This window comes from Micropterus salmoides, unplaced genomic scaffold (assembly GCF_014851395.1).
Source record: "Micropterus salmoides isolate LMB-PRFRI ecotype aquatic unplaced genomic scaffold, ASM1485139v1 Ms_hic_scaffold_14, whole genome shotgun sequence".
Lineage (NCBI taxonomy): Eukaryota > Metazoa > Chordata > Actinopteri > Centrarchiformes > Centrarchidae > Micropterus > Micropterus salmoides.
The window spans coordinates 25,309,641-25,336,765 of NW_024040485.1; the positions used below are offsets into that span (position 1 = coordinate 25,309,641).

The 27,125-nt window shown below is 39.3% G+C and overlaps 1 protein-coding gene across 2 annotated transcripts in view; it reads left to right on the forward strand.

Moving 5' to 3' along the window:
- LOC119902511 overlaps positions 1 to 10,897 on the forward strand; it is a 151,252-nt gene extending 140,355 nt beyond the window's left edge. For both annotated transcript variants that reach the window (XM_038718741.1, XM_038718743.1), the window contains exons 12-14: positions 1,839 to 2,046; positions 3,145 to 3,634; positions 5,021 to 10,897. In XM_038718741.1, the coding sequence (XP_038574669.1) occupies positions 1,839 to 2,046; positions 3,145 to 3,634; positions 5,021 to 6,013 (1,691 nt within the window). In that variant the 3' untranslated portion in view covers positions 6,014 to 10,897. The remainder of the gene's footprint in view (positions 1 to 1,838; positions 2,047 to 3,144; positions 3,635 to 5,020) is intronic.
- The last annotated feature ends 16,228 nt before the right edge of the window (positions 10,898 to 27,125 follow it).

Consider the following 27,125-nt stretch of genomic DNA (forward strand, 5'->3'; position numbering starts at 1 on the left):
GCAGCGTCAATATTTCTCTTAGTCACAGCTGCTCAATAATGGGGTTTACTTTTCCTCGCAATTTTGGTCCAGTTGTCTCCTCTGGCAAGGTCAGCACTAATCACTGCTAAAATAACAATTCTGAGTGATTATCTGGGCCCTCCGGTTTTTGATAGCAGTATAATAAAATGTCACTGCCACCTTTGCAGAAACTCTCAAATGCTCAATTGGATAATGTGTAGGTGCTGAGAAGGCTTTGGCTCGTGGCCAGCATCATTGTCATTTCTATTCAGCCTGTTGGATCACTACTCATTCCTTGTTGATAGGGGCATTATCATTCTGGAAGAGACCAGTTCAATCAAGAAAGAAACGCAACATGGCGTGAAGGTGATCATGCTGAGTGGCTTTTGGTGGAGTTTAGAATTTAGTTCTCCAAGTGACAAGGGCATAAACTATACCAGCAAATGCACACAACTTTATAGCATCCGCCTCAAGTTTGTAGCTTTAAAATAGACCTAGAGTTTTGTTCCAGTTCAATTTTGTTTTTCTTGTCTGTAAGAGGTTCATGCTAATCCCAAACAGTATAATTGGACCCTCCACAAAATGCCAAATGTTCTTACAGAAGCTCTGACAACCGCTCCATCAGGATCCCATCTGGTTATTAAAATGGGGCTTGGCATACATAAGGTGGATTTCAGGCCATGTGGTAACCACTCTTCATTCTAGTCTTGTGGATAGAGGCTCCTACGAAAAGAGAAATATATGTTCTTTGTGGCAAGAAGTTGATCCCTCAAGTTGTTATGAAAGATTAGAGTTGTCCCACTCCTTACAGGTATTATTAGATTAGTTCTATGGAAATCAAACAATGCAACCTCCAATAATATTAAGGCTTGTAACAAGGCTGTACATGTAACTAAGCACACTAGGTTTGCATGGAACAGTAAGAGAAACACTCAGGGGCCTTTACAAAACCAATAACACAAGAGGAAAGGTGTAAGGAATGGAAACAGTATGTTCATCTGCTCTAATTTATGCTGCACACCTGCCTGGCTAACTAGATTACTACCCACAGTCATGTCCTAGCGATACTTCCAAAGGCAAAGGGCAAGTCATTGGCTAACTACATCATTTTGTGAGGTTACAGGTTATTGTGGAAGAATTGGAACAGCCTCTGAGTGGGAACCAGGATGACAGTACATCATAGTTTAGAGTAATGATATTACTCTCTATACTGCTTCATTTAAAACCCTTTCCAGGGTTCTTGTTTAAAAATGAATCAGCTGGACACATTAAAAAGTTTTGGGACCTATGAAGACCTAGAGTCTTAAGGCTAGTGTTCCCTATATTAACTTTATTCATGATAAACATTTTGAGTTTAATAATAATTATTATCAAATAGGGCATGACTATAGCTGATCAAACCCATCTTTCCGGGTGGATTTTTATCAGCCTTGTTGGACAACTGTCAAAAAACCACCACAGCCTGGTTCTTCACCCGCAGCCCTGGGTCAAATGTAGCTCTCTGCTTAGAGAATATGGAATAAGAGTCATGGAGTCATGGGAGAATAAACCGTCCATTTGCCTGGCCAGAGCTCAAAGTCAATTACACAGTGGAGGCATGCAGCCTGCTGATATGATATACCAGCCCTCTAACCCAAGGCTTCTTTTGTATTTGGTTTGTCTCTGTGTGTCTCACCTCTTTGTTTGCCTGAAATGTTCTCCCTTGCTAACTCTCTCCTCTTCCTCCTTCCCTTTATTTCCCCTGTGACTTCTGCCCCCTTCCCCCCTGTTCATCATTCTTTTTTCAACTTCTCTCCTATTCCTCAATATCCTTTATTCCCGCCGCCACCCCTCTGTAGCTGTGAGTGCCCTGTCCCTGTCATTGCGCCGTCAGAAGCGCGACTCCCTGTCACCACTGGAGGAGGATGACGTGCGTGAGAACATCATAACGTATGATGACGAAGGCGGGGGTGAGGCCGACACCGCTGCCTTTGACATTGCCGCACTACAAAGTGCCCCGCACAGTTCTCGCTCACGTGGCTATCGCACACTGGACAGCAGGAATGTGTAAGTAGGCAAAGAGAGAGTGTTTGGGAGAGTTTATTTACATGTGGTGACACTTATGTAACACGTATTTAATTCCGTCAAACCTCATGGCTGGGCTCTTATTAAAAGCTAAAAGGGAGCCAGGAAAGAAACAGATTTACCTCTTCAGAGTAATAGCTTTATCTCAATCCAGCACGTAATTGATCAACCTAAGTAACTGATCAAGCCGTAACTCCCAGGTCATAATCAGTCACCGATCAAAATGCTGAGACAGAAGGCTATCAAGCTTTGCAGTCCTCAGAGACCACTTTGTTTTGCTCATTTTGTTAAAGCTCGTTTATGTTCTGCTACATCAGAGAGTTGTTTGCACCCACTTTGATGTTTCTGTGAAACATTGTTATTGCCTTTGGACTAATAATTAGCTCCGATGAATTCATGCAGCCATATGGGGAGGCCATAAACAAGTACAAAGGCTGCTTTTAATTTATCGAAAATTGCTTCTCGCAATTTACAGAGGTGGACACAACATGACTTCTAAATCTAATGCAATCCATTGCAATATCCCTGCAGTAAATACTACCTTTCTGAAGTTTTTAATGTTTCTTTTTTGTTGACACTGTATCACAGAGGAGTGGATGGTTAACCGTTATGGTAACTTTGAAGCTGTAGTTTGTGTTTCTGTTGTATTGCATTGGTAAGATACAACAGAGACCAAATTTGCACTTGAATGTATGTTTACTTGATACTTGTTATTGGAAATAGTAGCAGTTCTATGTGTGCTGGGGCTCTGGAGGGAGCTTTCTCAAGTCTGGGAAAATAAACCTCATGAGGTTGTCATTGTTCTCTGAGACAGAATGCCTACATTACAACAAAGTGTAACTGAACAAAGTGGTCAAATGAACAGAAATACCCTAAAAAGTGGATAAATTGAAAAAACACCACAAACCATGGTCTCAAAAATATTCTCAAAATGACCTGAAATTGTGTGTCTTGGTGTGCCAGCAAGTCGAGACTCCCACCACACCAAAGACTTTTCCTGTCACTGTATTGTTCACTGTCAAATTAAGTACAAAAATTACTTGATTTACCCTACTTAATTAAATGCCTCATGTCTTACAGACGTTACGCCCATCGTAACCAAGAAAAAGCTCGCACCTATAGCTGGGCTCAAAATCCAGGTGTGGATCACAACTACTCTGGACCAGGAGGACCTCTCTATGGTCGCCTCTGTTACAGCAGCCACACTTTACCTGTTCTCCGCCGCACACCAGGGGGAACATTTGAACCAGGCCTTGCAGAGCTGGGATACCGCTTTCCTGGAGGCCAGCCAGACCACTCTCTGGTAATCCAGAACCAGGGGGCCATGGTAGGGCCAATGGAGTCTGGGGCGGTGTACATAGCTCCCACGGACCACAGCACAGGAAGCCGAACGGGGAGTCGTACGGGAAGCCGTGACGGGACTGCACCCCAAAGTGGAGTGAGCACGTCGGATGGAGGAACTCCGAGAACCAGTGACAGCCAGGAGAGAGGGGGAGGCACAGGAACTGCAAGCAACTGTACAGAAGGGAGCAGTGAGGACAAAGTGAACCACACTCAAGATGTGGACTGGGTAAGGATTACAGTGACTTCATTTTCACACCAAATGCGCAATTTGGGATCACAGTTTGATCATTGATTTGTTCCCAAATATGCTGACCTCCATGACGAGCATCCACTGCCATTCTGGCATTGATACGAGGCAGAAGTTACACAATTTTGCACTCAAGAAAAATAGGGAATTTAATTTTGTGCTCTCTAAATTGAAGGAGTTATTTAATTCTCCACTTTGATCCAGTCTACCCACTGTCCATAGAGATGATGGGGGATGCCAAAATGAACATTGTTATTGTTTAAATAGCAATGTTGTCCATAGCATACAAGTTAGTTGTTTCATGCTTAAGGTTAGCGTTTCTCAAATGTCTCCTGTAGTACCCCTTGTCCTGACTTAAATGATCAGCTTATTATCAAGCAACTTCAGGAGTTCATAACGATTTGATCACTGAGCCAGCTTTGGAGCAGGGAGAGATCTACAACATGCAGGGCAAGGGATAGCCTATTCCAGGAGAGGTTTGGGAAACGCTGCTTTAGGTAATAACCTCCTTTAATCTACATTGTGCATATGATTCATAGTTGCACGTTTGGTGTCAAACTGGCATATGAATGGATTCTGTACTGCAACACAGTTTTAATACTGAATGAATGAATAGATGGATGAATGGTTGGCTAAATGTTTCAGAAGTAGAAAAAAAACTGAAATTTTATAAATTACTTGATTAATGATAGATGGCTGCATTGGGGGAATCATTAAAGATGAATGAATGACTTTATTATTCAATTAAATAAGTAAAGAAGTAAGTTAGAAAGTAATTAAGCAAAAATAAAACAGTGATTAAGTTTGTATTCAATCTCATATACTATATTATAACAGTGATTGCAACACTTATTTTTTTTATCTCTGTACGGTAGGACAAGGCTGGGAGAAGATGATGATTCAGATATATCAGCACATTTATATCCTGTTGCCCTGCTGGTTCATTATCCTTTCTATGTTTTGTTTTATTTATTAGGCCATTGCAAGGCTCTATGGCCTTTCCTTTATTTAATTTTCAAATATTTTATCTCTCGATCACTTCCCTCTCCATCTCCCTCTCACAGTGCAGTGTTAGCTCATTTTAGTGTTCAATTAATATCTAAGGCTTCTTCCAACTCTGCTTTTTTTCCACTCTGTTCTGCTCAATGTCTGTCTCTCCTCGCCTCAATCATGTTTTTATCATCACCATCTCCTGCTTTTATCCCAATTTGGGGATGTCATCACACTCCCCCATCTCCCTGCTTTTATTATGCCACTTATTAAATTATCCTTCATCCCATTTTGTGCTGTAACCAAACCTAACAGTACCACACCCTACCCCAGCCCCGAACTGAAACCACTCGTGCTCGCCTACGTTCCCTCCAGGTGCAGTCGGAGACATTACCCAGAGAACACAACCTCGTCATGACCCGATCCGGCTCCATGATGGGCCAGGGTCACAGTGCAGGAGGCTGGGTGTGCGACTCAGCCACCCTCCCCATGGCAGGACGCAGGGCCTCGCGCGCCGGCTTGTCCCCAAAACGCACAAGCTCTGGCCAGGCTGAGTCTGACTCCAGTGGAGGAGGCGGTGGAGGAGGAGGGGGAAGTGGAGGTGGAAATGGGGGCACCTCCACAGACGGACAACAGCAACCTGCCAGTGGACGCAACTACGCCACTGTCCTGCAGGGGGAGGTATCTGGACAGAGGGACTACCCCGGAAGTTTGGGAAGAGGAGGACTGGAGATGGGGAGTAACTTTGTGGTGGCAAGGCCAGACAGGGAGGGTGGAGGGATATCATCAGTCTACCCAGAAGCAGCTGGCTTTATTGGGGACTGGCGTGATCGGGTGGGTCTAGGAGGGTATGTTTTGGGCAGAAGGGATATGACCCCCCAGCTTTTTCCCTTCCCAGGGCAGCCACGGGGAGCATACAGTGGTGTGATGGGCTTTGGGGGCGGCTGGGTTCCAGGAATGGAGGCTATGAGAGGAGCACCAGGACCTGGGGGTCCTTCCTTGGCACTGAGGGTGGGCGAGTTCCTACGTCTGCGTCTTGCCCAGGTCACTTTTGACCCATCACAGCCACCGTACGACTCTGTGCAGGTGTACGGCCTGGAGGGCACAGGGTCCCGTGCTGGATCCCTCAGCTCACTCGAGAGTGAAGGAGAGAAGGATGCAGACAAGGAGGAGTGGGGGGCAGGTCTAGAAGAGTGGGGTCCCCAGTTCCAGAAATTAGCCCAACTCTTCAAAGAAAGGGAGAAAGAGAGGGAGGAGAAGGAAAAAGTTGAGGAGGGTGCCAAAAAGGAGAAGGAAAAGAAAGAAGAGCCAGAGAAGAAAGAGAAAAAAGAGGGAGGAGAGCAGGCTGGAGAAGAGGGGGAAGACTGAGGAAGGATAAAAATGAAACAAATAAGGGCAAAGGGGGTAAGAGAGGAAGGGAGGGAATAGGAGGATGATGAAAAGGCAACCAGAGCTAGAATAATGTGAAGAGAAGTTAAAGGAGAGAAAGATGAAGAGGCAAAGTAATAAAAAGAGACAGAGAAAAATGAGCCTAGGGAGGATGGAGAATGCGAGGGCAGGGGAGGGAGTGATTGATGTAATTTAAAGCAATAAGTGTTGAAACGCTGATATGGTTGAGCACAGATACTGAGACAATGCAGAAGCTGCTTTTGCTCGGGGCAGCAACAATTTGTTAAATGCTTTGGACAAAGAAAAACAACCCAAACATCCAAGACTCGATTTAATTCAACTCTCACGTATGGAATGAGAAACGGCGGGAAACAAGGAGGAAGACGTTTCTTGTTTGCGTGTGTCGGTCTACACTCTGTGTGTGCGTGTGTTTGTGTGTGAGGGAGGTCTGTGAGGGAATATGGATGTGTGAGCAAAAGTGCATATACACACTTGTACCCGTGAGTGTATATGTGTGCATATTTAAGAAAGACGGAGCACGAGTGGCAGGGAGAAATCAGACTGATGACTAATGAGACATAAACTGCAACATTAGTTTTTGAGACAATGTGCAAAGATAAACATTTAACAAGTTTAGAAACTAGGAAGACGCACAGAATAAATGATCTATTTGAATATAAAGTGAACAGGACAGGGGATAGATATATAGAGAGAGAAATGGTCGGAAAGTGAGACGATTGTACAGAAACTGTTACTTTTATTCCATCTGCAGTGGCAGAAAAGTGAATTATTCAGCTCACTACTTCATTCCAAATGAAAATGATGAATCATTTAAATCCTGCAAAAGATTCTCCCTCCTCTCAGCCCACAAGGAAAACAGACATTGTGAAAAATTTAAACGACTGATCCCCCACTCCCCCACCCTCATTATCCCTCCAGCTTTTTGTAGTTGAGTGTTGATATGTTTACAAAGATTCACTCACAAAACACACACATACACACAAAAGAACTGATGAACACCATAAGGCTTTGATTGTACTACAGTAAATTATAAAAAGCAAAACCATCCACAAGTATTCCATCTACTATATGGAGTAATGATTCTATGACTCTATTATAGATCTCTTAAATGTTTTTATGGAAGAAGTCTCCGATTTTTTATGCCCATCTCCCATATTGTCTCACTTGACCCAGCGTGAGGACAAAGTATGCATGACTTTTGAAAACAACATTAAACCTAACAAGGCAATCAATTCCACTTTGGACACCACACTGCCCAAAAGAAAATTTCCATAGATATGTAATGAAATCATAGGGGAACAACACCACAGAGACTCCCACGACAGGCTTTTTGTTCTTATTAAAGGTCAGGATGCAAATGAGCTGGAATTTTCAGCTGGAATGCACTTTTATACTGTGTGATGTTCAATAATAGATTATGAGTAATGTCAAAGATTACAGTTGTTTTATAAGATGTCAATCAAAAAAATACAATGCTTGACTGTATGTAAAAGCATTTCAAATGTAAATACTACTGAATCTAAAAGAGAGTATATAAAATTAAAAATGAGTAAAAAAATATAAAACAGAACTTACAAGTCCAAATGGAGCACTGTTGGGACTATATGTATGTATTGTAGATTAGATTAGAAATGGATTAACTGAGCTGGACGTAATAGCCTCCTGGACTGAAAACAACATCATGTATTCAACATCTATGTAGTAAGTGAACGGGTTTGGGTTTGTTTTGTGGTAGCTCTCGTCTGAGATGGACAAGCCAAGGATTCAATTATATATGTGGCCTCTGGCAGAAGGTTGTTGTGCAAAATATTAGTTATAGGAAGCCTCAGAACTAGCCTGTACCAGCGAGAAACCAATTTGATGAAAATCCAATGGGTTGAGGAGAAATTCCCCTAATAGGCATACAACAAAAAAATCTGTATTTTCCCTAAAATCTGGATTATTAACTTTATGCAAAAGTAGAATAATACACTAAAATTGAATTTGTAATACAGTTCAAGGCTGTGCCATTAGTGTTGCATTGCCTGAGAGATATGTAACAAAGTTTTATACAGGAACTCATATCTACAAATACCATAAAGTGTACATTTTAGAGATTTTTAATATGAGTATAGGATAGTGACTGTCTGACATGCACTTCAGGCAATGCAACTCAATGATCATTTTATTAATGTACTTTGCTTTACCTTGACCACTAGGTCTACATATATCTAAAGTCAATCAAATTCTCAAATTTTGTGGAATAATAACCTAATTGTCAAATTTGACAAACTAAATTATTTGAGTCCAGAGGGGAATTTTGCCACATACCCTAACCTGAATGTGGATGTCTTTGGTGTGCCATCGCAGAAATGTCACAGTTTATCACTGGTTCACTGTAAAGCCACCCACATAAGTCAAGATGCCAGCTTTGCTAGTGTCCACCAGTTTGGTCCACCATAATCTTGCTGTCAAGGTGTGCTACTGTCAACACTTACTTTATCAGTCAGGAAGTCAGGCTTCGCACTGACCAAAATGAAACCCATATACACCTCTGTACCCTTTACCTGAGCCACAGACTTGTCCAGACAGTGCCGCTGTGCAGGCTGGATGGTATCAGGACCAATGTACAAATACTGCACAATTACTGAAGAAGAGTGGGGGGTACAGAACCTCGGGGAGTCTGTGTTATAATTAATTATGGCTGATCATAAATACCTCAACACACTAAAGATACCCTGTAAACGTGTCAGTGTAATCGAAAATGACATATGGGCTATTAACAGTAATATAATGTGTGCCAATCTTAAAAGACAAGTCTAGTTTATTAAAACTTGGGTCCTATTTTTTTTATTGTTTTTGCCATTATTTTTATCATGAATAACAACATTGTATGTAGTCTGCAAGGTAATTGCTAAGATCTGGGACTGGTAAACACTGCTTTAAGGGAAGTGCATGGGGCAAGAAACACAAGCTTACAGGTCTTTAACGTACCCTCAGGTTAGCCAAACATAATTGGATGAAACAACAGAGGCAGACAGTAAAAGTATTACATAAACTGTCTGTTGTAAAAATTTACTGCTTGGTTCAAATTTGATCTACTGTACTCTCTGTAGTTGTGCCACAGTGTTTTGTGGCAATGAAGGATGATTACAAACATCTGACCCCATTTATACTTAGTCATTTCATGTGTTTTGGGAGAATCAGATAGCTATTGGATATCAATAAAAAGGGTCAAGTCTAATGCATTCGAGATGGACTGAAATCTGATTGCTCAACATTCTAGCTAGTTGAAAGAGTGTAATTGCATTCACCTCTCTACAAATCATAGGTCATTTTTACTCTTCAGTGAGCAGTCTATGGAAGTTCCCTCTACAGGGTCTTTCCTGTGACACTGATACTGAAATGATATTAGCTGTTGTTCTTCCTGTCACATTAAAGTGTGTTTTAACGTTGCTCTGTATGGGTGAGGTAGCAGCATAAATGACATTCCATGAAACTTGTAGTCCTTAAACAGTTTATCCATGAGTTTGTGTAAGTTGTGTGGATTGTTGTTAGCTAGCTAACTAAACTGTTAATGTTGTAACTAAACTTAGTGCAGATGTTCTTCATTTTTGGCATTTACCAAACAGGTGAGTAGCACTGATTAGTTGGAATCTGAATTACAAAAGTCTTGCCTAGAAATGAAAAATGTAAATTGAGTACCTTTTTGGTTTCCTATCATCATCTGACGTCTTGTCTTTCTCACCCCATCTGACTTTGTTGTAGAAATGTTGCCATGTCCCCAGTACTCAGCAATTAGTTAGTTGTGTAACTTGTTGTCATAAATGATAGAAATGATGGTCAAAACTACAAAAACAAAACCCAAGTTGTTGTTATGAACCAGAATTATCTTTTAAACCTCATTTTATTGGAGTGAAATGCCAAACACTGGTACACCTTAAATGACTGCCAAAGAACTTGGAACCATTTTGTTATGAGAATAAGCATTGTTGTAAAGAGCACTAGTGTGTTGGTTTCCCAATGCATCATCTGGGCAATGCTGTCCTTAGCATTTATGTGAAATGTGCCAACTTTCTGAGCCTCTCTGTCTCTCAACACACACACAAAAAACTATCCTCATTTTCATAACAGTATTGCCAATTCTGGGGCAGCCATTGCAAAAAGCAATTAGCATGGTATACTAATAAGTGACCTTTCTTACCATTCTAATTATATAGTTTATTCCACAGGCTTGATTGGCTCCAGGTGTTTCTTCTCTGCTGATTGGTCTAATTCAAAGTTCTGCTCTGGCTGATTGGTCAAAATCAAAGTGATGATTCTCCTGATTTGTCTTATTTCAGAGCTCTGGAGTGCTGCGCCGACTAAACCACTTGACGGAGCTGATTATCCCACCTCCTGAGCCCGGCAAATTGGTTCAATCAAAAGCGTGATTAGTTGAATCAGTTGTTTTAAATAGAATAAAAGCCTGCAGTCTCTGCAGCACTCCACAGCTCTTTTTTAGTCTTTAAGCTAGCTTAGATGCATCAACCGACAGTGGCAGACGAAAGTGGTTCTGTCAGGCCATTTGTCAAGTCCTCTGTCAAAGAAACCCCTATATACTGAGGATAGTTAACTCACACTTAAATTATAAGAGCAGGTATCTTAGCATCAAGATATGGTGACAGGTTGGTTAAGGTGCAATTTGAAGGTCATCTGGTCTGAAAAGTCCTCTTGACTCCAAACAGGTAGACCCCATCGGTTCTGTGTCCCCCAGTGACTTCATTGCTCCCGCACGATGTTGATACAATTCCACAATTGCGTGCTGAACAAAGTGTATTTATTTCTGTTGTACTTTTTCTTTTTGTAAATTTGAATAAAAAAATGAACTATTTCAATACGATGAGTCAGACCTGCTCTGTGCTCCTTTCTACAGTCTCCCGAATTTCTGGATAATCAGACTTCCGCTGCTTGCATGTACCTTTGTGTGTGTGTGTGTGTGTGTGTGTGTTTGTATGTGTATGCAAGGGAAGGAAACCGAGGGAGAGAGCGATTCAAAGATGTGCTGTGCACTGCATACAAATAGGTACACACCTTGTGAGCATGTGTCTTGTTGTGAGTAGGTGGGTGTGCCTTGTCAAATTGGCCCCTTGATATTTCCAAACCTCAGACAGTGTGTGTGTGTGTGTGTGCACATGTGTGTCTGACTGCAGACAAGGAACACCTTGTCTGGTCGGATCCAGCCCGATGTGGGATGTGAGGTCAGTGATAGAGGACAGACGGAGAGTTTTGTAGAGCAATCACGCTTTCAGACGGAGGGGGAGAGTTCTCTGTTTGTACGCCAGCAAAAAAAAAAACAAGGAAAAGAAGGGACATTTTGAACTCTAGATCAGCAGCAAAATAGAGCAGACCTGACAGCTGCGACCAAATAATACAAGGCCCTTTTACCAACCCTTGTAGCTCTCCTGGATTCTGCAGCCTTCATCCCAGCTGATGATGGATCAGGGAGAAGTGCCATTGCTGTGTGACTGAATAGCTGGTTAAAAAGATTTATTACAATAATCAAATATGAAGGAGGGGATTATTTCTACATGATGGTTTAGAGAATGATCGTGTTAACTGGGTCTCCGCTTGATTACAATGATAATACCCGCCTCAAGTCAGGAGAGGGAGAGAAACAGAGGGGTAGAGGGAAGGGATAGAGAGAACCATATTAGCAGTTAATATGCAAGTCTGTTGCATTACATAAAACTGTATTTGTGATTGGGTTAGGGCTGATTCTGCCGAGTGCTGAAGAAAAAAGCCCTTACCATCTCTTGCGTGCCTGTGCATTCCCATGATTATGGGCTGACTTGCCCCCTACGGAGGCAACATCCTGTATCTAAAGAGGATGTGAAGTCAGTTGGAGGCAAAACAGCTTTGACTGGCTTTAACCCCTCGCCCTACCGTCACCAAACTGATAAAACACCTAAACCAACTTGTAACCAGCATAACATTCTTATCGATTTACGACTATGTACATTTATCGGTCTGCCTCAAGCATCAACACCGCAATGCAGCATTCTAGGTGAAATGCACTGTCATGGCACTGTCAATAATTACAGCATGCATAATTGATCATAGTATAATGGCAGAGCTGGTGATAAAATGGGCTCTGTTTAACCTGTGCACCTGGGAATGACTAACTACACACTGTACTGGAGAGCTGCATTCACACTCATTGTGCTGCAGGATTGCATCACAGGACACACAAGTTGGTGTGCGTGTGCGTGTGTGTGTGTGTGTGTGTGTGTGTGTGTGTGTGTGTGTATGTAAATTCAAGTACATGGAGATTCCTCATTCTGTTTGAACCTTACTGACACACAGAATCCCTCTGGCTATATTCAGCACAGTGTGAGTGCTTGTGTGTGTGTGTGTCTGTGTGTGTGTCTGCGCATGTGCCTGTGCATGGGCATCTTTGCATTTCAAGTGTGTATAGGCTTTAAAGGCGGCTTCCAAAAGCAAGGAAAGTGTAAGGGAATGAGGTGAATTTCAACAGCTGTAGAACTCAAGGCAAGTGTAACTTTGTTGACGTGAGCACTTCCTGCCCTGTAGTTAAACATCTAACAACCTCCTAAGTAACTTTTAACTCCCCCTGTCCCTGTGGTTTTTATACTGGCCCATTCCTCTTCCTCATCCCCTCTTGTCTTTCTCCTTTCTTTCCTCTCGCGCTCTCTTGCTCATGCGTTTCACTCAGGACGCTCACTGGCTCATTTGAAGTGGAAAATTAAATCTTCATTAACAATCTTAATTAGAGTTCGATCTCTCCATAGCAGGCCGACAGGGAATCCATAGTGTAACAGGGGGAGACCAGGAGCAAGAGTTGGTTTCGGCAAGGTGGTGGTGGTGGTGGGGGGGGGGATTAAGGGGGTAATTAGTGAATGGGAACTTCAGGGTAAATCACACAGGAGGTATTTACACTTTCAGAGGCAGGGGGAATGGATGGAGGACGTGGATAATTACAGTGGTCCATTGGTTGATGGTGGGCACTGGAATGATCTGTTCTTACATGTGTGAAGTGTGTGCTGGTTCTGCATTGTTGGTTTAATGGGAGGGATGGAGTTGAAGAGGGCATTATTAGTCAGAAATCTTCATTGGAATTGCTTCTTGTCTTGCTTTTTGGTGACATGGTGTGACTTGAGGCGACATAATCCCTTATCATGCTTCCATAAGCATAGAGCATTTGCCTAATACCAGACAGTAATCATTCAAAGACACTGCTAAGCATGCAGCCCATTGCTCCCCCTCTTATCCACATTTACATGCTACAGCACACTGCTGTGTGCAGGGAGTGGCTGGAAAACAATTATGTTCCAGCACAATTCAAATATGAATGATATTCTTAAAAGTGAAAGCAGGAAACTCAACTTTCTTGCAGCGCAATCCTTCAATCACTGAGGTCTTTTCTCACTGGAGCTCTATTGTAGTTAGGTATCCTATCAGGAACCATCATCATCCCTCTGCAGTCCTCTTTAGTGGAAGAAATGAGCGGAGGAGCAGAGATTTTTGCCTGAGGGAAACCAAGCCAGTTGAACTAGCCCAGGACCCGCAAAACCTAGCCTACGTCTGACTGCATTTACCCCGACAGAATAGTTTATTTGTTTGGCTGTCCAGCTGCAGCTTTATTTGCAGAGAACATACAGATACACGTGGCCGCAGAATATTTTCTAAACTGTGAGGGCAGGAGATAGTGTCTGGACCTTCGTTTTATTTATCTGCTCTGCACGGTTTCCTGGGAGCAGAGCTGGTCGACTGCTCCGAGCAGGGTGATCATATCTGCAGTAATGTTGTTGTGGCGGCTCAAGACTCAGGAGAGAACTCTGTGAATGTCTGTGGGTGTGTGTGTGTGTGTGTGTGTGTGTTGGGAGGTGACAGACTCTATTTACACAGCTGATCATTAGAGACAAAGAGAAAAAGAGAACATGATAACCAATTACAGACACACAAACAGAGACGGAGAGAAAAAGAGAGAGAGAGTTAAGTACGTTCATTAGCCCTTTGTGTCAGATTGGTTAATTGTTCAATGAAGTGAGAGGAATAATAAGTTGAGGGGGGTGTTATTGCCTTTAGTGAAATGTTCACGGGGATTTATTCTCATCAGCTGTGCTTCTTATTGTCCTACATAAATCATAGAGAAATGTTAACAGCTGAGGGCTGCAGAAAAGGCAGAGCCAGTGTTTGTTCAACTGCCCACTCACTAAATACCAACAGATACTCAAACAGTGTGTGTGACCGTTAAGAATTCCATTGTCATCCGATGGAGTTTTTTTATGCAGCACTAGACCATTGTCAAATAAACCATATCTGTCCATCTGAGTACACACAGCACTGGCTTAGCTTGAAATATATTGTCTTTATTACAACAGTAGGAGTAAAGAATAAGTAAAGTAAAGGAGGCCCACACACTGTATTGATTTATTTAGTGCAGGTACAGTGTGATATGTAGACAATGCTGAATTTTAATTCTAATTTGTTTAATTAAAAACATTTATGGTAGAAATCTAAGCAGTGGTTTGGTATAAGGGCTATATTTTTCTTTTTTTCCCATTATATCAAACTTCTGTCTTGATATTTTTATTTCTATAAAGTTGTCTGTTTTCTGCTGTACTTTCTTTTGCTCAGAGGTGTTGATAATGTAGGCCAGGAAACAGGGCTGCGTAGAGTTGTGACCTCTCTGGTAGTGATGTAATACACTGCCCTTCACTTCACTTGTATTACTATTAGTTCTCTATTATTGGGGTTGTGGTTATAACAAGCCTATAGTTATTTTTGTTTTTGCTGACTTCCTTTGTTTCCTGTGGGCCTCTGTAGTCCGTGAATCTCAATCTCAAGTATTTCATTAGTCACTATGTTACATTAACATCAATTACATGACCATACGCACATGTTTAATTAATCCTAAATATTTAAAATATTTACAACATACATTTTGGATCCAAACATCACTTCAAAAGTCCTTTTCTTCCCCTTTCCCATCCCAACGTCCCATTTCCTTTGAACTACTTTTCAAAAGTAGCTTTTAAGGTTGTTAAAAACATCTGAGTATGTTGAGTATCATTTGTGTTTTAGCTTTTTCCAGCTCTTCATTAACGCCATGAGTGAAATGTTTACTCATTAGTCTCCATGATTTAATGCCTATACCATTTATCAAACAGAAATATTTTGGATGTGATATATTTTGGATTTAGCACTTCTTGTCGTCTTTAGCTCTGTCTCTTAAAACATGATGTTCATGTTATTAATGTTATCATGTATAATTACGTTGGTTTGTTATACATTAGGCTTATACACGGATAAGTAATAACTTGATTTGTTTTGGGTGGAATGTCCGCTGATTTTCCATTTGTATAATTTAAGTTATAGGATGCTTTTAACCTGTTATTTTTCCTTGCATTAACTGAGGGTGTTAGGAGCGGGTAAGGGTGGGTGTGCAAGTCATCTGTATATGTACTATATGTAGTTATGTAATGTTCTGTTTTGTATTTGTTTATTATGTATTTGTGTTGTAGGGATTGTGCATTGTTATCCAAAGCGACTTACAATTCCTATATATGTCAGAGGTCACACGCCTCTGGAGCAACTAAGGGTTAAGTGTCTTGCTCAGGGACACATTGGTGTCTGCCACCAATGTGGCAATGTTTAATCCATGCAAAAATATGATTTATAGAGTGTATGTACTGACCCTCAGTTCTTGGCCTCTCACTGACGTGCAGTGATGCAGAAGCAACAGAGCACACTTCTAACCACACACAACCTCACCCATCAGAGGTTGAGGTTTATTAGAGCACCCAGGTCCACTAAAACTAAAACCACGGCACATGCAACCAGGCTTACATAAAGCAGCCAGCTACATTCTGTACTGTACATTGGTTTGTGTATGCTGCCACCTGCTGGAATAGTAACCTCTGAAAATACTGAATTTCTCTCCCTGCTGATATTCATTCAGGGGCTGTCTGGAGCCTATCCCAGCATGCACAGAGGGAACACCCTTCACAGATCATCTGTTCATTACAGAGCTAACTCACTTGTACAGACTATCATGCACATTCACGCCTTTGGTCAATTAAAATTCCCTGACCTGCATGACTTTGGAATGTAGGGAAAAATCGAATGCCGCAGAGATCTCGCAGAGAAAAGGCCAGGCTGAGCGATCAAACCTTTCTCGTTGGGAGATTAACACACCAGGGGTTGCTTACTGACGTGAAGAATTTTAATTTGGTTGAATAGCTTGTTAAAACTGTTTATTGAATTATTCAAATCAAATTTTAGATAATGGATTATTATCTGCATGATGCTTTAGAGAATGATCATGTTAGTTGGATATTTACTTTATTATATTGATGATATTATATATCAGTGATTATGTAAGCTGTAATTTGCAGCGTGATGATAAAAAAACATCTTATCCATTGCAGTACAGCACAGTGGCATCCAAGTTTGTAAAACCTTTGAATAGTCACTATAGAAATCCTGAAATTGGGATAGATGTCATGAAAGTGGAGAAGTTGTAATGCTTAGACAATGTAAAACTCATTTATCTTAAGAGTACAGCACTCTATTTTGTTTATGACACCTGCATGAAAGCTCTAATAAGATTACACATCTTTTATCAGCTTTCTGTAAAGTCTCTGTAAGGCCAGATCATGTTTATATGATCTGATCATATATACAAAATACTTATAATAATTATAACTGACTGTCTAATGTGTAAAAAAAAATGCAGTTACTATCTGCATTTGCCTACTTTGATTAACCCCTGTCTTTTGTTGACATTTACTTTGCCTCCTCATTGTTTGAAATCCCATAGACAAAGCTGTATATGTAAAATAATTTGTGAATTCAACCACTTTTTTTTCCCTTTGTTGTTTTTCCACATTTGATGAAGGTGACAAAATATGGAAATAACCATATTGCCTTTTTATCACACCTAATATGGTATGTGGTATGGCATGAAAATGATGGTAGAGAGGTCTAACTCCTTGTAACAAACTGTCATAAAACTCCAATAACAGAAATTTAAATAGACTTATTTGGGATTTGGGACAGGTGTATTGTAGAGAATATATGAAAATGCATTATATTTAACCATTCTTAAATATTTAACAGGTGGGGTCATCAGTTAATAAAAGCTGATAAAATGCTGTTATTTATGTTTAATGAACTGCTAAAGAGGGGACCCTTAAATGGAACATTACTATCCTTTCATTTTTGACCAGGTAGATTAAAATGATTTGAGAGCCTGGATAGTAGATCAAAAAACTTACTTCTGGTCAATGAAAAATACTGATTTAAACAAACTTTGAACAGCCTCAGAAAACATGTCAATCAATTTGAGAGTAATATCCTGAGACCTATTTACATTTTGCTAATGATCTTTTAAAGTTTGTTTCCTTTGAACCCTGACTAAATGTGTCTTAAAGGACAAACTGTTCTACATGGCCTTGGGCTGCTGCAACACTAAACTCCTATGAGTTGTTTGCAGAACTAAATCAGATTTTTCAAACACAGTCACTCAGAAAGGCGACGTTATGACAACACCAACAGATCATAGGATGTGAGTATATTTGTTCTGCTGTAAGAAATGGGTTGGATACAGTTTTATGTTAAATGTACTTTTGCACTCATCCACTGACTTTTTTTTCTCACCACAGTTTGTTTTTTGTTTTCAGGCTTCAATCCTCACAGCTGCACAGTCAGTGATCATTCTCTGTCATCCCATGTCCATCAATGTACTCTACTCCAAACCTCTAGCTGCCCCCTACTGTACTTTTCCCCCACTGACTTTAGCCATCATCTCAAACAATCACATTCAATATTTGGTTCCAAATAACTGGGGCTTGAGAGATAACAATGTAAGGTGTCCTTAGGCATTTCATAGCATGATACAGGACAACTTCTTGCACTATTGCCATGTTTCAGTATACGTATTTAACACATTTTGTATGGAATACATTTTTGTCCTAACACCTACAGCAGTTTAAGTAGATTACTGACATTGTATTTGTCTATAAATGTTAATTTGACTATTTCTCTTCGCAAAGGTGTATCTTTAAGAGTCAACAACTTTAATAAGGCAACACATTTCTCCTCTGTATGCAAAATAGAGATTTGGGTTGGCATCTTTTTATCTTTTTCTATTAGCTGTTTGTATTCTTCTCACTTTTCCCCAGCTCCAAGCGACAGTAATTGCATTTTCCATATTAGGCTCAATTCCCTATTGAGCAGCAGCTACAAGAGGTCAAGAGACACTCCTATGAGGCAGTCAGCACAAAAAGAAGACAATACCTCATTCGGTCTCAAGATAACAATTTAATATATTTCACAGACTTATAGACTCAGTAGGTTTTATAACCCAGCTGTCTCAAATCCTTTTCCTCTGATCACTGTCATCAGTCCCCTGCTGATGCAGTGGTGGAAAATATAGACCGCAGCTGCTTTTTTGATAGCTGCTGTGAAGGATGGGCAGACAGTGCTGTCAATTAAATTAAGTGCAGAGAAGGAGAAAATCCTGAATGGGTTCTAAGATAGTATAAATAAAGAAACTGCACAGAAGAATAAAAGTTGAGCAATTGGTCCATAATTAGGGCAACAAAGAAATCTTTTGAAAGTGGATACTTTATAGTTTTTCCTCTAAAAGTGGTGAAAAGAGAACACATATTGATCCTTGGCTGAATTCCAGATGGTCTACAGAAAAGGTAGCAGTCATTTGACTTTAATTCCCTAATTATCACATATTTATTTATCAGGTTTTTGTTCTTCCAATCATTATCTAACTATTCATTGACTGCACATTATACTACCATTCAAATATAGTAATGTGTTGTTAGAACTATGAGTTAATCTGGACATACCATAACATGTTCCAGCACTGTGTTAACACTGCAGCAGCTGCTACTTTCTTGCCTGTATGACATCTGTGGGCCACAGAAGATGGTCTCTAGTAATATCAGTGATATTATATCTGGCCTTTTATCTAGTAACACCATCAAGTTAAAATCTTCTCAAGTTAAATCAATCAAGTTATAATCTCTTTTCCAATACTTTATTCCACAAGTTTTTTGGGGGAAAAAACTGCACGTTTTCTATTATTATTTATTTTAATTATATATTTACTCAGAATATTATGGTTGCCGGATCCTAATGTTTCTGGAGCCCTCTGACCATGCTTCTCTAACCACTAGCAGGCCAAGATCTCTCCTTCATCAATACATTGGTCCATGATAGGGCACCTCAAAAATGGATGGCCTTTTGTATGAAATTTGTAGAGAACAGGTGAAATGTTCCTGTCTTGTATAAACCAAATGAGCAGTTTAACATTAAAGTGTGTTATAATACAGGAAAGAAAAACATGCAGTTGTAACTCCCATTGCCCTGAGATATGATAACATTACTGCAGCATTACTTTCTTACCTGTATGATTTCCGTGGTCCCCAGAAGATGTTTCCTCCTGATATATTAGAATTATCTGGTCATAATCTCTCTTTGGCTAGCACTTTGGTCTATGACAAAACATGTGAAAAACTAATGGCTTATTTGCCCTGAAATTTGCTCTGAATTTTCATGGTCCTCAGTAGATGAGTCCCAAAGTTTCTGGTGTCATCTGACGTTTCCTGTAGCACCCTGATCACATCGTAATTTTCTTTTTTACACATAAAAAATCTAAATGTAAACTGCAGTATTCATCCAATGGGGGGCATGAATCAAATTCTATTTTTGGACACTCCATCAACTTTTTTCTTGCCCTACCTTCAGGACAATATATTACCTTTTTTACAGAAGACAGTGTATGTCTAAGAGGCAGATTGCCAATAATAGTATATTTGCAGAGCACAGTAGTGCTCCACGTGGGATAAACCATTTTAATTGTAATGTCCTTATGGTCTTTCCTAATAGCTCTACCTTCAAGACAAATGTTCCTGCATTATTACAGGCAAGGCTCCAGAAATAGCAAGATCTTTAGTATAGTGTTCATTCTGTTCATTCCATCTAACACGATGGCATTGTAGCATGCAATGGCTATTTCAGCTGCAGCGTTTTAGACTCTAATTTACTCTTTTTCTTATAGTATAGGTTTAGCATGTATTGTCTAATGATGCTTATATTAAACTACCACCGATACTCACACAAAACAATATGAGATAATACGTTTATTTTTACATTTTGATATTAGTTCCAAGAATGCAGCTAATTATGCTGGATAATTTCATAAAACATGCCTCTTTTTTTGAAAACATACTGAATGAAGGTGTAAAATTAATAATCACTGTAAGATGCGGGTCCTTGAGAAAGGTAATCCTTAAATAAGGGGTTATTGAAAGTTGGTAGATTCTGTCTTTTGTTTTGTCTTTTGTTGTCACTGTTAAGACACATCAGTAAATATGTTTTTCACATTTTCCCTCCTCTCCTCAATTTCTGCTGAAGTCAAAGAATAAAAATAAAGGCAAAGGACATTTGTCACTTGTACAAAGCCTAAAAGAACAATGCCTCCTCTGCTTGTTTTGTTGCCTGCTGGTTATTGAAAAGGAATTTGATTTGGAGTCTGTTATCGATTAGTGACTTCATGTTCAACCTGTGCTTCTACTGCGAATTATCAAAAGGTACAACTGTTTTGAAATGAGCTCTGTCACACCACAGTATGTGGTATTGCTGTTTGTACAAAAAATCCAGAAAAACAGTGGTACTGATATCATCTACCAAACTACCAATACATCTTCTAACATTTTTACTTTGATGCTCAAATAAGTTGCAAAGGCTCTGCTGCATATAAATCTTTACCTTAATAAATCATTAATCCTGTCTTAAGCCTAAAACACCCCTGAGACACATGTTGAGAACATTTCACTGCATATGAACATGTTTCAAGGCCTTTTTTCAACTTGAGTGAAGTTTTTTGGAATAAGACAGATGTCAGACAGAAATGACTATGTACTAACATCTTGGGCAGATTTTTGAACTCTATGAGATAACATGACATAAAGCATAGAGTAATAGGAAGACTTGCGGCATGACAGCTCTGCTATACTCTCTGTTTAGCCCTTTCTCTTTCAGCTTGACCAGTTTGACTACCATCCCGAAGAAACCCACCATGTCCTCAGCTCTTTCTCAGAAACAGACTAGCTTGAAGGGCATACTGTGGCAGGGGTCCTCAGCACAAATATCCTCAGAAAAAAACCAACAAAATTATTTTCGCTACAACAAAACTCCTGCAGTTTATATTCCCACCCGGAGATTTCTATTTCTTTAGATCAGATCCTGGGATATGAGATCAAAGAAAGGTCATACTGATTTTGAACTTTTGAAATGATGTCCAGAAAGAATCCCACAGCCTTTGGTTATATATTGGCTTTTTAGAGCCTGTCAAAGAAGTCAACATGATAAAGCCAAGCCTGTGAATCTGTAGAGAAGATTCATGGTAATAGGGTAGCCTATATGTTTTGTACACCTTATTGATCATATTTGGAATATGGGTGCCCACCAAGCGCTCTTATGCCAAATATTCCTTTGCAGATGTCAGACACTTCCATCTTTACTGTTGATGAATTCTAAACTCCACATTTCCCTGAAAGGAATGATGACGATATGGCCAAAAATGTTATCACAATAAAAAGTTCCATATCTTTTGATATCAATAATTATCACAATAAGTATCAAAATTTTATTTCTTTTGAGTTTGTGAAAGTTGAAGAAACCTGATGGTTAATTGTGGTTTAAACTCTTCTTTATGGTCAACACTTGACCACAAAGAGAAGATTAAAAACAATTATGATAAAATCTTTGTTAAAAAATATGCATGAGTAAAATTAAGTAAAAAAATTTTTCAGTGCATTTTCATTAACAAAATAAAAATCTTAATAAATTTTAAAAAATCATAATTTGTGTATGATTCTAGGGAATAAAATCAAACATTTATTGAATATTTATTGAACATTTGTTATATTGTTATTGAAAAAAATTATATTGCGATAATTATTTTTATTGTTTTATTGTCCAGCTCTACCTTATCCCATAGTGTTATCTCTTTCTGTTCTGGCTCTGTAAGTTACAAAGCATTGTTCAAGCTATCTGGCATTATCCCTCTCACGATGGGAAAGGACTTCACAATTGATGACCCAATATCCTCGCTCTGCTCATCCTTTAGGACATTTGCATATTTATAGAGCATCATCAAATGTATTAAAGGGAACAAACTTTGACAAACCAGCCTGGCTGGTACTGTAATGCAACGCTTGGTGAAAGACTTGTTTGTTGAGATTAACTAAATAATTGGTTATAAAATACACACCGGGGGGTAAATTGTGTCTCTTAAAGCTTCAACAACCAATATTTTTCAAAATAAGTCAAATGATAACATGTAGCCTAATGTAATGGCCATTCCACATATTCCACACAGACAGAATAGTTCAGTTGAAAATTATAACAGTGAGAACTACATGGTTCAGTCCAGTCCCGTAGCTTCATTGGCCATTAAAATTATAATGGGAAATAATGAAAAAATCATCCATACTTAAATTTTAATTAATATATTTAATCTTATTTGTGAATTGTTGGACAGAATTCAGAGAAGAAGTGATGAAGATAATTACTTTTTGTGAGAAGATGATGCATCATGATCTATAGGAATCACGACACTTTCTCGTTGTGATGCGGCTTTCTTATTTTTATGTGTTACAGTTAAACTTAGTTAGGCTATCGTCCAAAAGACTTTCATAATGCCATTGCAATCATTGTAAATCTTATGTTGACAGCTCCACATGATGTTTGCTTAGTGAAACAATCTGACGGTATGAAAACAGGATACAAATGTAGGATACTTTAGTCATCAATATAACTTCACTAATAGAAGAGAGTCAACCAACAACAAAACCAAAGAGAGGCTGTCTGAATCTGGTTCATGCTTTCACTTCTACAACAGTTCTCCACAACAGATCAATAGCCGGGAGAGGTGGGGTGTAACATGACAAAATAACAAACAATACATAAAAAATATACCACACCCACCTGGGGGTGGGGGGGTTGCTGTAGCACCCTCAGCACCTCTAACCTCCCGCAGCTGGGAGTGTCTGGGAGGGTGACGTGTCTGTGTGGAATCAGGAACAGCTGTACGTGCATGGCGTCAAACAACAGTGGTCACTGAAAACTTTGTAAGACAGTGAATTTTCCCACATTGCAGTGGATGCAGCAGTTGTTAGTAAGCTACCTGCTGAACACCACATGCAAGACAGTAAAAAGTTTGCGAGTAGCAGGTGAACATAGTGGAGCATTTACCAGCTAAAGAGCCAGATATTTACCTCAAGAGTTGGTGGAGACCAAAACAGTAGGCAAGTGTTTGCTAACACATTAGCCATAACTACTTTATGAAGTAGCAGATGCCAGGGTTGTGTGTCTGTCTGCTTTTTCATCTGCCACCTTGTGGGTGAAAATCAAGAAAGCCTCAATTCAGCCAAGGCACCTCTAATTTTAAGACATCATCCCACAGTGCAGTGACAGGAACTTTGATTCGCTATTAATTCTAATGAGAAATACTGGCTGTATGTGTTTAAATAAAGAGATAGAGGTCTTTACATTAAAGACAGGCCATAGTAGAAAAGAGTATTAAAGTAGAAGACAATTCACTTGTGAGATTGAATATTACAACAAAACTAATAAGCTACACAAAAAAAGTTTAATTTAAAAATCATACTTCATAGGTAGTTTTCAGATCAATGAGTTGTATTTTAAAGGCAGAAGAGAAATAGAAATAGGATTATTAATCATTAACTGTTAACTTACTGATTACAATTAACCACTGAATTATAGATATATAGATAGTTTAAAAAGTGCATAATTATTTAGGTGGTGTGCTCAGTGTTGTATATTGATTCTGGCGGTTTTTAACACCATGATAAAAAAAGTCAAAGATGGAAGGCTTCAGAACACATACTATAGTCTAGAAGAGAAACACTATAGCTGAAAGAAGTAGTGTAATTAAGTACACTCAGGTACTGTATTTTAAAATTGGCATTAGTGCAAATATGTTACACGTTTCTTTACATGAATGTTATGTCTTTTGTTAGTTTGCTGAAGTAAATTCTCACAACAGATATTCATAGTGCCATTTATACCTGAAACATTTCACTTGAGCAGTATTTGTTGTGCCCTAACAAAAAATCAGTATGAAGGGCCACAATGGTTTAAAAAGCTATTTGAACCACTGGTGTAAACTATAACATGGCTCCATTAAGTTGCTTATAGAAGAAACAGGTCACATAACCTTCTAAAGATATTTACTAGCAACAACATTGCTGAAAGACACAAATGCAACTATGGGGCACACCTGAAACCACTTCAGTGTTGCCAAATTACCGCCTGTGTTGCTAGATGTGACAACTTTAAAGGCCCCTTTTGCAACTCTTTTTAAAAAAGCAGCCTAGTGACGAATTTATCGATTTTTGGGCGAATGTTTGCTGCTTCCCCTTGAAGAGAGTCAATAAGAGTGCTCAGTAAATCTGCAGTCCTCCTTGCTTTATCTCAGCTGCATCCAGTGAGTGACAGAGAGCAGGCTTATTCAGTTGACCACAGGCTAGCCATACTGAAAAAAGTGCTTGTATCCGCAGCATGAGTGAAAATGGATTTACTTGTTCTGTGGGTCTACAAACTAAACATGCTTCAGCTTGCTTTTATAGCCAATCTCAGTGACCGGATAACTCTTGTTTTTGACAAGTTTGTTTGCAAAGTCATCTGAGCTGAAATACAGACAATTAACAAAATAAAGCAGCAATACGTGCCTTTTTTTAGCTTAGAAACCTTAAAAAAAGTTTTGTTTTATGTGTTTTATGTATTTTTCCTCAATGAAGGTTATCAGATCATTTCTGTCCATCTGTGTTTGTTTTCTTTGTGTGTGATCAACATATTTTGAAAGCTAATGGCTGAATTGGCATGAAATCAGCTGTGTAGATTCACACTCCCACCAGAAATTACTACCATCAGGGCACACTTTTGTCGCTCTTGTATAACTAATATGTCAGTACAGTGTTGACTGTGAAAGTAGTTGCTAACTGCAAGGGCTGTTAGGCCTTTGTTGACGTCTACATTTTACTGACTGTGCTCCTGTCTGGTATTTATCATGTAACATATCTCAACATATAACATATAACAACATTGATATTTGATGTAAAATGCAAATAGTAGAAGTAATCAATGTGTCATGTGACCCCTTAGCAAAACAAAGTAGTATTTTAAACTACATCTTGAATTTGTTTTGATTTCATATTATCACATATGCATTGGTCATGATTGTTCTGAAACATGTTTTCCTAGTTGCAGTTAATTAGTTACAATTTATATTTTTATTAATGTGGGCAAAATGTTCAGTTTAGCTCAAAGATGGGTACATTTACAATCGTATGAATTGAAAAGCAGTATTCCTTCAGATCTTAAAAATCAGTGTGCAGTTTAAGTCAAGCATACCTGCAGGTCCTCATTCATTTACTCATTAATTTTCTTTGCCCATCTGTTCCTTCTCTGTGGCAGGGAGACTGGAGCCCATCCCAGCATGCACTGGTGGGAAGCATGAATAGATTGGTTACAAACTGAGTAATACTCAACACAGTATAATCTGGTGGGAACTGAGAAGAAGTTTTTTATATTTGAACTCATTCCTAGTAACAAACACATCCTTTGTTGCATCAGGCAAAACATAATGTTTTGTTAAAACTGGAAAACACATAATTAATGCAGGTTGATTCTCTGTGGATCTGGATATGAATTCTGAATTTAAAAAGGAACTAGCACAGCAATGAAAACTTAATTTGGTGTGTAAATGCCAAACCAAAAAAAATCTCCTCTTTTGCACTCAATAAAGGAGCATCAGTGTGTCTCTTGACACCAGACAACTCAAGGTGTAATTTGCACCTGTTAATCATTTACAGCATGAACATTTTATAACATTGCATATTATGTGCTTTTTAACATGTAAATACTCAAGTGAAGTACCTCAAAATGTACTTAAGATAAGTAATACAAGCCTATTCTCAATCACTACAACAAGAAAAGAAAGCAGTTTCAGGCTGTGTTGCTGTGCAGATTTGCTGACAAATATTGGACTTAAAACAAGCGATGAATAAAAATGTTGTATGCTAAATGGTTAAACGTATTTCTTTAGTTTTGTTCAAATGTAAATTAGCTTACACTTTAGGTTTTCAATGACAAAAAACACAGAGAAACACACAACATCATGCATTGATTCTGTTTTTCATTTAGCTCTCTTAGTTGATAGCTTTCCCCTAAAGAGGAGACATTATGGTATTTTGTAACTACAAAATAAGTGAGTTCAATGTTTATTGCTTGGTCCATTTGTTGTAACATAATATAACAATGTAGTTCATTTAAATGACCTCTCAGTTTTATGTGTTGAAATGTCATTGCAGATATTCTGTCAAAAATGGAAAAGCACAATTTGTTTTTACAAAAGAAAATCTAAACTCAAGGTTTGTACTAAACCTTTTCTGCTGCTTTCAACTGAATCAGCAGATATACCGTGTGATGAAGATGGCTCAGTTGTCATCATGTGACCTACAATTGCGAGCTGTATCTCCACAACAAGTGGGCAAACTCCATCTGCTGATGAAGACCTTCAGATGTGGCTAAAAGCTTTGAAAAAAGCCAGTATGTGGGCCTTGACCTTGATTTCACATGCAATTGCTTTAATGTCAACAGCTACCATTAACAGTGTGGGAATTCATTCCTTCTGCACACTGTGATGCACAGCACTGATCCTTGCTGGCTCCTTCTGTATTAGCAGATCTGTGTGATTTCTGGATGTTTCTCTCTATGGGTTTGTGTTCCTTCAATTGCTTTGTATCTAAGGCTGTGCCAGTGGCTCTCTGCGCTCAGAGACAGTCGGAGTCAAACATTCTAAAATTTGTGTCTGCAGCATTTCATGGGCAGAGCCACATTACCAAACTCAAGATGAATTTTGCTAAAAATGTTAAATCCTTGACGTGAGTGTCTTGACTGAAAATTATTTAGTGAAGCTCTCATTCCCCTCCCATTCTGGCATGAAGTCAAATGGTGCCTGTTATGAGACATCTAAGAC